Source organism: Gymnoscopelus braueri (genome assembly GCF_963280865.1).
Source record: "Gymnoscopelus braueri genome assembly, chromosome: 2".
NCBI lineage: Eukaryota > Metazoa > Chordata > Actinopteri > Myctophiformes > Myctophidae > Gymnoscopelus > Gymnoscopelus braueri.
In genome coordinates, this window is record NC_137604.1 from 53,694,959 (window position 1) to 53,708,275 (window position 13,317).

The 13,317-nt window shown below is 40.3% G+C and overlaps 1 protein-coding gene across 1 annotated transcript; it reads right to left on the reverse strand.

The window, feature by feature from the left end:
- Positions 1–4,517: 4,517 nt before the first annotated feature.
- Positions 4,518–9,766, reverse strand: LOC308096307 (B-cell receptor CD22-like; the record flags this gene model as incomplete). The annotated part of the gene is made up of 8 exons (XM_080443699.1): positions 4,518–4,853; positions 5,594–5,663; positions 5,753–5,837; positions 6,022–6,288; positions 6,439–6,699; positions 7,270–7,530; positions 9,149–9,397; positions 9,535–9,766. The coding sequence occupies 8 exons, from the start codon at positions 9,764–9,766 to the stop codon at positions 4,518–4,520; spliced, it is 1,761 nt and encodes a 586-aa protein (XP_080299825.1).
- Positions 9,767–13,317: the final 3,551 nt, after the last annotated feature.

A 13,317-nucleotide genomic window follows, 5' to 3' on the forward strand; every position in this document is an offset into this window, starting at 1 on the left:
GAATGTGTGTCAAGGCAGAATAGTAAATAACCAGATAAATAGCCAGGGCCTATCCACCCATATTCAACGTGTGTGATTCAAGAACCACTCATTCTCGGCCCCATCCACCAGATAGAGTACGAGACCTCGGCTCTATAGGATCTCGTAGTCGGCTAAGCCATTCATCTCAGCCTTAAACAGCCTTCCACTTGTGACAGTCACAAGAGCCAGCAGTACCTACAGAATAATACAGTCCTTTAATAAGATATCGAAGTTGTAACAGAATCCTCTGTTATAATGGGGAATCCTTAATCATTTCAGATGATTCCCCAAGAACCAGATACATCCCAGTGAGCCTTAAGGAAGACTGACTGACTTGCAGCTGTTGCTGACTAGCAGCTTATTTAATTGATGGATGATCAGGTTTCTGTCATTTTATGAAGGTGGTTGGTCCCCAATACAAATACAATCCCTGGAAGGAGGTCCTTGATGTGTAGGGAAATTCCGAAGCTCAGAGGAAGTCAAAACAACACTGAAAGACTCGACTGTAGAATATAATATGCAAGCAGTGTGTTTTTAAGGAGTGATAATTGACATCAAGAACAACTGAACCGATCAGATAATTGCCGGTGTTGCTGCTTGCTGTGTGGCACGTTATTGTTGCTACATTGCTGCCAGATGTAGGAAAAGGGGCAAAAAGAAGTGACCAATTTAAGATCTTTATCTTTAAGAAAGTGCAAATGTGCACCTATTTTGGTATAATTTATATCATTGAGATTTATTATAATTTGTTTTCCCATTTTATAATTTAATCGCATTTGAAACAAACTTGTTTTGTTGTACTCTTATTTGCGTTTATAACAAGGGCCAAGCATCCGCCTTTGAAATTGAGTCTATATAGGAAGTGACAGTTCATATGAATGGCCTGTAGTTTCTCTTTTACCCCTGCTGGTGTCAGAAGAAATAACTCTCAATGAAAGTGGGTGGGTTTTTGCCGAACTTTAGACTTGATTTTATTACCTTAATACACATTGTCATAAATGCTATATGCTTCCAGTCGCTAGTTTAAAGTCTTCTTTCAATCACCATGATATGCTCTTGATTGGCAAGCTACCCAACCAATAGCATTAATTTCCGGTTGCGTAGGATATGACGCGATATAGAAAGATGGTGGATTTGAAACAGCTGAAAAATAGGCTTCATTTAGGTCTGTAGAGTCTAGTGGTATAACGCTGTCCATTCTTTTTACTGTCTATGGTTTATAATGTATTAATGGCCGGTATTTGATTAGCCTTCAAATTATTTTTTCTCCTATTTTGTCCCATACCCAAAAATCGTCACAAAAATATTGGTATCAGAAGAAGGTCGCGCACAACACAGTCGCTGATACTCAGCACGTTAATCTTATGTACAACGCACTGATATTCTTCTTGGCACCTTATGTCTAACCTCATGTACATACTGTGAGTCCCAAACGGCTCATAATCTTTTTATGTCTAATGTATTCTTTCATATGCCTTTAGATCCTTTGATTCATACTGACGACTAGCAGGATTTGCCTTGTAAGGAGTAGTCATGACAACTCTTTTAATTGAAGCTTTGATTTACAGTACATAAACAAAATAATACCGCGCATAATGTCCCACAACATAATCCCATCCCAACTCATTCCCATATTCAACTAATAACACCAATAATAACACAAAATAAGAACTGGGAAATGCAGAATCAGATGCTCTTATTGTGGGTTTGGGCGGGAGGGATAGGTCTCTCACATTGAGTCATCACTAAACTACGTTTGAGAGGATTTTATTTTTCTGAGCACACTACAGTATGCAAAGATGAGACATTTATTGCAGATTGCATAGTTTTTACGTTGTGGCTCCAGAGGCGAGCTGTCTAGAAGACATTATTGATTGATTGAGCCCTTAATTGAACATTAATTCAAAAAGGATAAAAGCACAGTTTCCATTGTGGTCCTTTTAGGGAAGGGAGGCAGGGAGCAAGAACACAATACAAAGACAAAGACAAAACAACAAAAGACAAACATGAAAACAAGAAATAAAAGAGGTGTGTTCACATGATAGGAAAATAAAGACAAACAAAAACCAACAGAAAATTAAATATATACTTTCACATTAACTAACAAGAAACAGTATCTCTTTCAAGATCTAATTGATCAAAATGTAGTCATATTATTGGACAGCTTTTTAATGAGAATATTTTTTTTTGAAAAGAATTGATCAACTTAAGGTTGATCAACTCGCCGAGTATAAGAAAGACATTTTTTTCATATTGCTCTTGAAACGGCAGGGCACAAAATCAGTGGAACTACCTCTGGTGGAATACCTGTGAGTATTACTAACCTTGGAAAAGTAGCTACTTAAATATTTGGGTGCTAAATTATTACTGATCCTGTAAGCTAAACACAATTTAAATTTGGATACCTACTCTCTGTTTGTGTGTGTGTCTGGTTAATCTCACAAACCACTGGAGCAATCAGCCTCAAATGTCTTGTGCCTACTGCGGCCTGGTATTACTGCCACTAGGCCACAGAAGTACCTCCACAAAAAAAAAAAGCTTTTTTAGATTAACTTTTAAATATTAATTTCATTTTTATACCAGCTTTGGAGTCATGTCATAGATAGGTCATATTCACCTGATTCGGATGCTATCAATGCATTGAATGGGACATTATCACCTCTTATTAGACCTTTGAATGGGCGAAATAGGCGACATACTGACCTACCCGCGATTTATCAGACCATTCATTGGGTGTTATCAAGACACTGACCTACCAACGGAGATGACTTAAATAGTTCAGTTTCGGTTTTGGTTTTGGTTTCGGACCATGACGGAGGCGTGCAGTCACAGGCGAACTGTCACCCCGTGAAGGACCACCGAGGGAGCTAAAGCGACCGAGTTGCCGTCCTGAACGGTGTGACGTTCGCCTGTGCCTACTCAGCGCCGTTCGAGTTATGTACCGATAGGCACAGAATCGTAAATATTGTTGTGGGGACTGCTCCGCCTCCAAGTAGGTCAGTAGCTCCTGATTACGCCCCATGAATGGTCTGACAAATGGTCTGACCATGAAATCGCTCCTACTCGTCGCCTACTCGCCCATTCAAAGGTCTGATAAAACGTGATAATCTCCCATTCAATGTATTGATAGCATTCGAAGCCGGTGTCATATTAGACGATTGACGCAATAGATGACTGCCGTCACAGGCCGGTCACCTGAAGTCTGAGATCCACATTGAAGCCATGCTGTTCCCATATGGAGGCCAAGATTCACATGATTAGATTTGTTTCGTTGAAAATACATAGTTTTTGTCAAGCGGCATGTCACACAGCAGTTTTTGCTGAAACATACAGTAAATTTGGCTGTAAATTGAAATTACGCTTGCTGTCGCACCCATTGGGCGTGCACTGGACTGAGAATACTGGACTTGGAACACTGGGAATAGGAACACAGATGCAGTAGGCCTAAGTAGATTGACTTTGACATCTTTATTGATAATAAAACATATGTAAAATGACATACATTGTCATACCATTATCAAATGGATAGACTCAAAAATGCCAGTGGCTTATATCCATTGCAGTCCTTTCATTATGTAGCCTACAGTATGTACAAATTATGTTGCGTTACATGATGTGATGTGTATGTGTGTAATTGCACTTAAGTCCACACACCCAAAGGTGCCAAAAGTGTCCTAGTGCATGTCAGTCCAAGCACCCATACAGTAGGTGCAGGAAAATGTCCAATGGTGTTCACAGCTTTGAAGCCATTCAGAAATGTAGCACCTTGGAACTTGGGAAAGCTACTATATATCTTGTGACCGTTACAATCTTAGCTGGTTTCTAACCCCTATGGTTATGGTTTGGATGCAACATTAAAGGCTGTTTAGTAGCCATCATACTCTCGCCCAAGGAAATGCTGCACTTTGCACACATTGCATTTAGCATCTTCCTGTCAGGGTGTGAGACAAGATTGTTGGACCCAAGGAGACAGATCCTGATACTTCCAGGGAGACTCTCAGATGTCCCGTATAGACAGCCACAAGGTCTTGTTTTGGGATATTTGCTCCCTTGAGGTGATGCAGGAAAAAATATTTATGCATGTATTTCCCTTTTTTTAATTTTTTTTTATAGCAGAAACCTGTTCGCTCCGCTGCAGGTCTTTTTTGCAGCATAATTCCCAGAATTGTATCAGTGTTACATCACATATTTATAACACCTGCTCCTGAATACGAAGGGGACTGGGCACAGGTGGTGGCTTCTTTTGGAAAGTGATGGAGAGGACCTTGCATTTCGTAACATTACCCACTCATCAAAGCTGTCAAGCATTCCTTGTTTTGTTGTTAGTTTTGCACAAGTCGGCTAAATTCAGGACTTGGAGTAGATAAAATGCAAGATCTAGAATCCTCCTCATCCATGAATCTGGCTCTGAAAAAATAAACACATCAAAATAGAATAAATATCAGTCTGGTGTAATCAGCCTCTCTAATTTATTCAGTTGTATTGTCTCAGATATCTCACCAAGGGGCAGCATTAGACCTTTTAAATTTGACCACACCATAATGGGCATTCTGTCTCTGGGGCCGTGGTGGTTGGACAGTGGAATGGAGGGGCGCTTTAGGGTTCTTAGAGCGAGTGAAGTGGACGCTGGAATAGTGGACATCCTGCTGTCCCTCCGGCTGTGGTGGTTGGGCGATGGAAAAGTAGGACTCTTCCTGGTTCTTCTTATAGCGAGTGAAGTGGACGGTGGAGTAGTCAACATCAGCTTGCTGTTCCATTTCAGCTGTAGAGGCAGAGCTGCTACTGGCCAAAGGTAAGAAGATCTCAAAGTCTGAGTCAGAGTCAGAGTTGTTCTGAGGGAGAGAGAGAGAGAGAGAAAAAGAGAGAGAGAGAGAGAGAGAGAGAGAGAATCAAAAATAGGTATACAGGGTTAGAGGGTAGCACAGGTCCAAAAAAAGCTGTCAGACCGAAACTGACCCGTGGGTAATTGGACTGGTCTGAACGGACCCGAGGACATTTTTAAATTATCCCACTGGACCTAATCTCTCAAGAACTGAAAAAAAAAAAGGCATGGGTTTCCGAGGCTACTCAAGAACAGATTCAGAATAAAAACGAAAAATGCTGGAGGCGCTGTTTTTCCTTTTTATTTTCACGATGGGTTCCCACTTCCCAGATTGCACTGGGCCAGGTCCGAAACGGACCCGTGGATAACTGGACCCGTACCGAAGCGGGAGCGGGGAAAACTGGACCCAGTTCCTAACCGGCCGAGGAAAGTTGTGAACATGGACCCAATGCTCATTTAATGCCAATTTCACCATGGCATTCAGATTAGCCGAATAACCGTGTCGTTTGTCGGTCACTTCCCCCGTCCAAAAGGATAGTCACAGAGACAGGAGTGTGGCGTGCGCTCTGCTCTGTGTTGCAGACAGACAGAGCACATTTTCGCAGACTTTAGGCCTCTACCATCCGACCCATGCCCGAGGGACAAGTCAAGATATTTATCCAACCTGGCTCGGTTCTCGGTTCTGGGCAGACCCGTGCTACCCTCTAGGGTAAGTGTCAAACAGTTTGGCTCTCCTGGGCTATAACCTACCTGGACTGTGGTTTTCGGTGGTCGCACTGGTGGTACAGTGTCAGATAGCTGCCTGGCGGCCCTCTTTCGCCTATTGTTGAAAGAGTACATTTTAGGTGAGTCTGTGATTTAACAAATTAATTTGGATTCAAGTGTAGCGGGAAAACAAAAGTTCATTACCTGACCCACCGGAAGACAAAGACGGCTATGATGAGGAGAACGACTAAGGGGATTCCTGCAGCTGCAGCTATTTTTATCCATGAAACTGGGGATCAGGTACTCAGTTTAAAACACTAACTCAAACAACACTTTATGAATCTGTTAACAATACTGAAAAATGGGCAGAGAAAACCATATATTCAACATATTTGCTGATGAAAATGTAGTAGCAAGTGTATGTATATGTAGCCTACAGTAAGTGGGTGAATGATGAGTTGGGTATTTGTTACCTGCTACAACAACAGACAGAGAGGTGGAATTCGTACCACCTATTTTGTTTTGGACAAAGCAAGAATAATTTCCACTGTGGTCAGGTTGAATATTAGTGATGGTGAAGTTCTGTCCGGTATATTTTGACTTGGTGTCATTCTGGTGGTACCAGGTATAATTGACCTCTGGTGGGTTGGCATCACTGCTGCTGCAAGTCAGAGTCACTTCACTGCCCTGCTCTATTACACCAGACAGACTCACAGACACTGAGGGATTCTTCGGGGCATCTGGAGAGCAAGGTATATAGAAACACATAAATAGTTGGCTGAACATTTTTAACATGTTCATAATACTGCTCCTATATTTGGTAAAACAGTGTGTCGACAATTTATATCACTGTTGCCCTTGGGTAGAGTGGAAATCTTTTATGTACTTACATTGGACATCTATAACAACAAAGGATGAGGTTAAGTTTCCATATTTATTTGAAGATCGACAATGGTACGTCCCACTGTCATTGGAGCTGATGGAGGAGAATTTAAAAGGTTTTTCTTTTTTTGCCTGCAGTGTTGTGTTCTCCTTGTAAAAGGTGTACGATCCTTTCGGGCTGGCATCACTTTCACAAGTCAGAGTCACTGGACTACCCTCTTTTATCACAGCTGAGGGTCTCACTGATAATGAAGCATTCTTTGGACCATCTGCAGAAATATCATATTAACATAGATTAACTTTAACCACTTAAATCTGTATACTTGATTGTACGACAAATACTGAAAATATCAGATCTGCAACGCTTTGTGTTATGATGCTATTCCCGAATGTTCACCTTTTTTGCACAATGTTCAGCTAATATGACATGTCCAGAATAGGGACACTAAGGTTCATGTGGTTAAAACTAGAATACTGCATTGTGGTTGTGTGCATCCGCTAACCAGTTGCAGTTTACATCTGTGTCTGTCCAGACAAAAAGTATATTGCTGTTGTCGGGCAGAATCCTTTTATCTCCATATTTCAACGTATGTTTTTAGTCTTCGTATATTAATGCCCAACTTAGTCATACAAAAGTGTTGTGCAGAAGTAGTGAAAATTGGCTGATCTACAAGCTCACAACGCGTTGTATCAAGACGAGTTGTGAGCCTGTAGATCTGCCATTTTTGTGAAAGTGGTGTCCATTGAAAGTGTTTTTTTTTCTCCATTTCCTGAAAAGTTACGGTTAAAATGTTTTTCACCGGGTCAATTGTAATTACAGACATGCACATTCTACTCACATCTGATGGTGAGAGTTTCTGTGGGATGTGGACCTTGGTCTCTGCGACCATCTTTGACATCACAGGAGTATTCTCCTGCATGATGACTGCTGACTGGGCCTAGAACCACATAGTTCTGTTCTCTCTCTGTGAGGTTTAGAGCCTGTCCGTTGTGGTACCAGATGTAGACGGGGTAGATAGGCAGTGAACAGTTGGTCTTACAGGTCAGTGTTACATTCTGTCCTTCTGTGACTGTGGAAGGAGTAATCGTCACCAGCAGGCCTATGAGGTGCCATGAATAAAAAAAAGAAACATCATGATGATTATAGTCACAATGTTCTGTGGAATATTTATTTTGAAACTAGAAAGGTGCCGTCAGTAGCGTACAAATCACTGTCAGGAGGCATGCCCTACCTGCCTCCATCTTTCTTTCTGTCTGGGACATGTGATGACAATGTTTTGGGGTTGTGCACATGTAGGAAAAGGCATGGGCCTGGATATACAGGTTTTGTAGCAATTGTAGAAATATTAGACCTTAATTGTCGAATGTTTAAGCATGTTTTAATCATGTATTTACTTTTTTTTTTTTTTTTACATTTTGAAAAAAATAGCCACTTTAACACAGAGGTGCCCACTCTTCCAGTAATGCACAGGTTTATGAAATAAACTCATATTCAGCACTTGCATTTTTGACTATGCAAAGAATATGAGGAGGACAAAAATATATTTTTTTACAGTTACAGTAACAGTTGGATTTGATAATCAACTTCATGTTAAAATGTGTTGTCCAGCAGACACCTGCCTGCCTTCAGCTCAAACAAAGGGAGGAATTTGACTTGAAGTTCAAGACATTCAAATGCGTTAAACTAAACGGAATGGGCGTCTAAGCAGCTAGTATTGAGCACAAAATAACCTTTACATTTTTATTTATTGTTCTAAAACAACAAAATAATTTTGTAAATGTTTAAAACTTTCAGACTGATGGATGTGTTGAACTAATAAACTCACTTTTCAGCTGTATTTTGTCACTGATGAGATGTTCAATGAAGTTAATGAAAATATGCAATCAATCAATTAATGTATTCTCATGATTTTTTTCCTGCATAATGCCGGTTTTTGTAGAGGGTGTATAATACTGTTGTATACTATTGTTATGCTGTTTCTTTTCTGTGTGCTTGTTTTTTACCCTGCTGTATCTTGCAGTAACTACCTCTCTTTGTCACGGTGCGAGGCAGAGAGGTGTAGGACCCAAGCGCAGACAGTGAAGTGGAGGCAGAATGATTCAGATGCAGGGCGGTTTATTAATTAAACAGGGAATAAAGACAAGACTAGGTCACAGACAGAACACTGTAACAACATTAATGAACCGACACAGACTGGAAACAGAGGGACATATAAATAGACAGGGACTAACTAGGCACAGGTGAGAACAAAAGGACAATTAACACATGATTGGCTGGAACAGAACAAGACACAGGTGAACTACAATTGCAAAGACATACTAGAGACAAGACAGGAAGCAACAACTAGGGCAGAACAGGAAACACCACGACAACACTACAAAACAAAGGTACAAGGAGAACAGGGTACAATACAACAGGAAGAGTGGCCAAAAGGGTCCAAAACCATAAAAGGTCAGACAATGGCTAAATAATAAAGTCAGTCCACGGTTCGAGGAGCGGATCGTGACACTCTTACCCTGTAACTGTATATCTTAACTGCTGTGCTGCTTCTGGCGACTGTATTTCCTACGCAGGACCAATTTTGTGTCTATCTATAAACTAATCACAGTCTTATTCATTTGTATGCTGAGTATCAGGACACAGTCACAACAAGCCAAATAACACTATGATTTCAGATTCAATACATGAACAGCACAATTTAACAAAACTCTACTCACATCTGACAGTGAGAGTTTCTTCTGGAGCTCTGACATCCTCTCTGCCTCTGACAGCACAGGAGTAGTTTCCTGCATGCTGACCACAGACTGGACCTACAACCATCTGTTGTCTCTCTGTGAGGTTTAGAACCTGTCCATTCTGGTACCAGATGTAAGTGGGGTTGTCATTCAGATTACAGTTGGTCTTACAGGTCAGTGTCACATTCTGTCCTTCTATCGCTGTGGAAGTAGTCATCGTCACCTGCAGGCCTAGAGGGTGCCATAAATAAGAATAATTTTAAATAAAACATTGCAGTCACAATAGATTAATAAATGTACTGCTCTCATGTGTGTATTTCCTATAATTTAAAACGAAAATGAAAACAAACAACCAATGAAAAGGTTACCTGTGACAACCAACGTGACAGGTTGACCAGAATATTTCCCATCTCGTATGTTGGTTATGAACCTGAACATGTATTCTGCTGAATCAGTCTCTCTCAGGTCTCTAATGGTCAGGGTACAGCTGCTGCGTTGTTTGACACAATGGTATCCCACACGACCTGCATACAGAGAGTCCTGGTACAGATCCACAGGTCCTTCAGACTCCGATTTAGTGAACCATAAACTGTTTATCATGTTGACTTTGACATCCTTGACATTGTGATAATAATAAGAATGATATGAATTGTATTGGATACTGGACGGGTAAGTGTACGTGCATCTTATTTGCACAGTTGAACTCTTAATGACGCACAAAGGACGAGAGGTGTAGGTTACTCCCCATTCATCTGTAACACAGAACATATCATAATCATAATCATGATCATAAAGCTATTAGATTACAGGAGATGTTTATTAGTCAATGCAACAAACAGGATCTTAGTACCAAGATGGTGTTAGATTACATTGGACTTCTTTGAACACTAAGTGTTGACCTACAATTTTGCCTACTTCCATAGGAACTAATTTGCCTGGTACCCCCAATTCTGGATGGACATACAATGTGACCGACTTCCAGAGCTACAGTGAAGGGGGAGGTCACAGATGGGGCTAGTTGAGAAATTTTGTATGCTGAGTATCAGGACACATGTCACAAACCAAATAAAAGTGTGATATGAGATCCAAAAAATAAACATCAATACTTAACAAAAACATACTCACAATTTCCTGCGGGAGTTTCTTCGTAAGCTCTGGTATCTTCACAGTAGTCTAAGGTACCATAAAAATAAAATAAAAGATCATCATGATGATTCCAGTCACATTAGATGAATTAACTTACTACTCTGATGTGTGTTTCTGTACAAGTTACCTTTGACAGTTAATGTGACTCCAGGTCGACCAATAATTTTCCCTATTGGTATGTTTGTTATTAACCTAAACATGTATTCTGCTGAATCAGAGTCTTTCAGGTCTCTAATGGTCAGGGTACAGCTGCGGTCCAGTTCATCACAATGGTACTGCACACGACCTTCATACTGTGAGTCCTGTTTCAGATCCACAGGTTCACCAGCATCTGATTTAGTAAACCAGAATCTGTTTGTGACTTTATAATCCTTATCAGATGGGTAACTGTAGGTGCAGTAAATGTGCACAGTTGATCCTCTACTGATACACACAGCATCAGAGTTGTAGGTTACTCCCCAGCCAGCTGTAACACACAGAACATAATCATAATCATAAAGTCATTAGAGGATAGGTAATGTTTCTTTGCGTGCTAGATGCCTCCATTATTAGCCAACGAGACAAACAGGATCTTAGTACCAAGATGGGGTTAAGTACCAGGTCTTATGACTTGGCCAATCAAAATAGCGAAACCGGCCGCATTGGCCACGCCTCCAGGTGTTACGTCATAAGACCTGGTACTTAAGATGAGAAGAATAGGCCCTAAAAGTGTTAATTGACACATCACAGACAGGTATATAAACCACATAGCGGTGCGAGTGCGTATGAACCTCTCGAGAATAGCTGCCTGAACTATCTCACACAAGCCACGCATCATTTACAATATCATTGCTGACGGGTGGAAACCTTGTATTTCCAAAAGCGTTGAAATGGAAATGGAACAAAATGTCTGTGTTCCAATGGATCCAATGTATTGTATTATTTAGTCAAAGGCTTTTATTAATACGTTTCAGTGGTTCAGTATTTATAAAACCCATAGACACGAAAATAGCAAAAAATGGCCAATCTACAAGCTCACAATGTGTTGCATCGTGACGCGTTGTGAGCTTGTAGATCGGCTATTCTTGCTACCATTGTGTGACACTGTTCGACGTTCAATATCTTAGATCCTGGCCATACCACACATTGTATTCATAAAAAAATCCAGTTACATAACATTTAACAAAAATCTACTCACATTTGAGGGTGAGAGTTTTTGTGGGACTTCTGAGACCTTGACCTTTGACAGCACAGGAGTATTCTCCTTCATGCTGACTGCTGACTGAGTTTAGAGTCTCAGACCTCCATTTAGTCTCTCTTAGAACCTGTCCATTCTGATACCAGATGTAGGTGGCGATGCCAGCCAGATAACAGTTGTAGTTGTTGGTGTCACAGCTCAGTGACACCTTCTGTCCTTCTGTAACTGTCGAAGGAGTCATCATCAACCGCAGGCCTAGAGGGTGCCATGAATAAATAAATAAACTAAATGATGATTATAGTCACTATAGATTAATACATTTACACTGATGTGTGTTTCTGTTTAAGTTCAACACTACCTGTGACAGTAAGAATTGTACCAGGTAAGCTACTCCCCGTGAAAAAGTTACCTGTGACAGTCAATTTGACTCCTTGGTGACGAGTACTGTATGTCCCATCTGAGTTGTTTGTTATTAACCTGAACATGTATTTTGTTGAATCAGTGTCTCTTATGTCTCTAATGGTCAGTGTGCATTTGTGCTGTTGGTCACAATGGTCCTCCACACGATCTGCATACTGAGAGTCCCGTTTGAGATCCACAGGTTCACCAGCCTCCCATTTAGTATACCAGAAACCTTCTGTGACTTTGTAAACTGCGTTTGGTGGGTAACTGTAGGTGCAGCTTATTTGCACAGTTGATCCCTTAATGGCGCACATACTATAATAAGGGTTATAGGTTGCTTTCCAGCCATCTTGACCCTGTATCACTGTAACACAGAACATATCATAATCATAAAGTTATTAGAGGACTGGAGATGTTTATTTGCTTGTTAGTGCCCCCCATTATTAGTCAATGAGACAAACAGGATCTTAATACCAATACCAAGACAAGACACCTGCAGCATTGTCTGTCATGATTGACCTGCATCATTGTCTGACCAAACACTAGTAGAGAAAAAGGTATAAGTTCAGTCAGATTGAAAAACATTGCAATTGTGATGTAAATAAATACACGCAAATATTATATTTGATCGTGACATTCAGGCTCTGCTACATATTACTCCGTACTCAGCAAATTAGAAGACAACTCCAGTGGAGACAGAACCCACAGGGGAAGCAGAGCCCACTGGTGGTGCTGGGATGGTGGAGGGAGCAAAGCAACACAGCGAGAGGAGCAACAGCAGAATGAGGTGAGCTTAAATAAACCACCAGTCAGTTCAGCTGCTTGACACATCACAGTTAGATAACCCACATAGTGGTTAGCATGTGCATGTACAGTAAACCTCTCCACTATAGCTGCCTGAGCTAGCTCACAAGATAATATTTGACCGTGTTCTATCCACCTTGACCTTCGATAGCCAAGATCCTGAGGCAGAGCTGCTATTTTTTATCCAAATCAAATGAAAACTGTCTGAGATGTCACTGTGAGAGACAAACAAAGAAATATTATGGGGCATCTCTATTTAAAATATAATAATATAATAGAACATAATTAGGTTAAGAACATGATACAGCTACTCTATATTTTTTAATTTATTTATTTTCTTAACTGACATGCACAGTAGAAATCAATAAAGTTATGTGTATAAGATTAAACAGTAAAAGGTCTTTATACACAGAGGGTGTCTAGTTGATGCCTCATTTAAGGTTTATGTGGGGGAAAAAATCAATATTGTTCCATATATATATATATATATATATATATATATATATATATATATATATATATATATATATATATATATATATATATATAGTATGTTCCATATTAGACTCAACCCTAACTTTTAAAAAACATGTGAAGAAAGTCACAAATAGGATTAAATTCA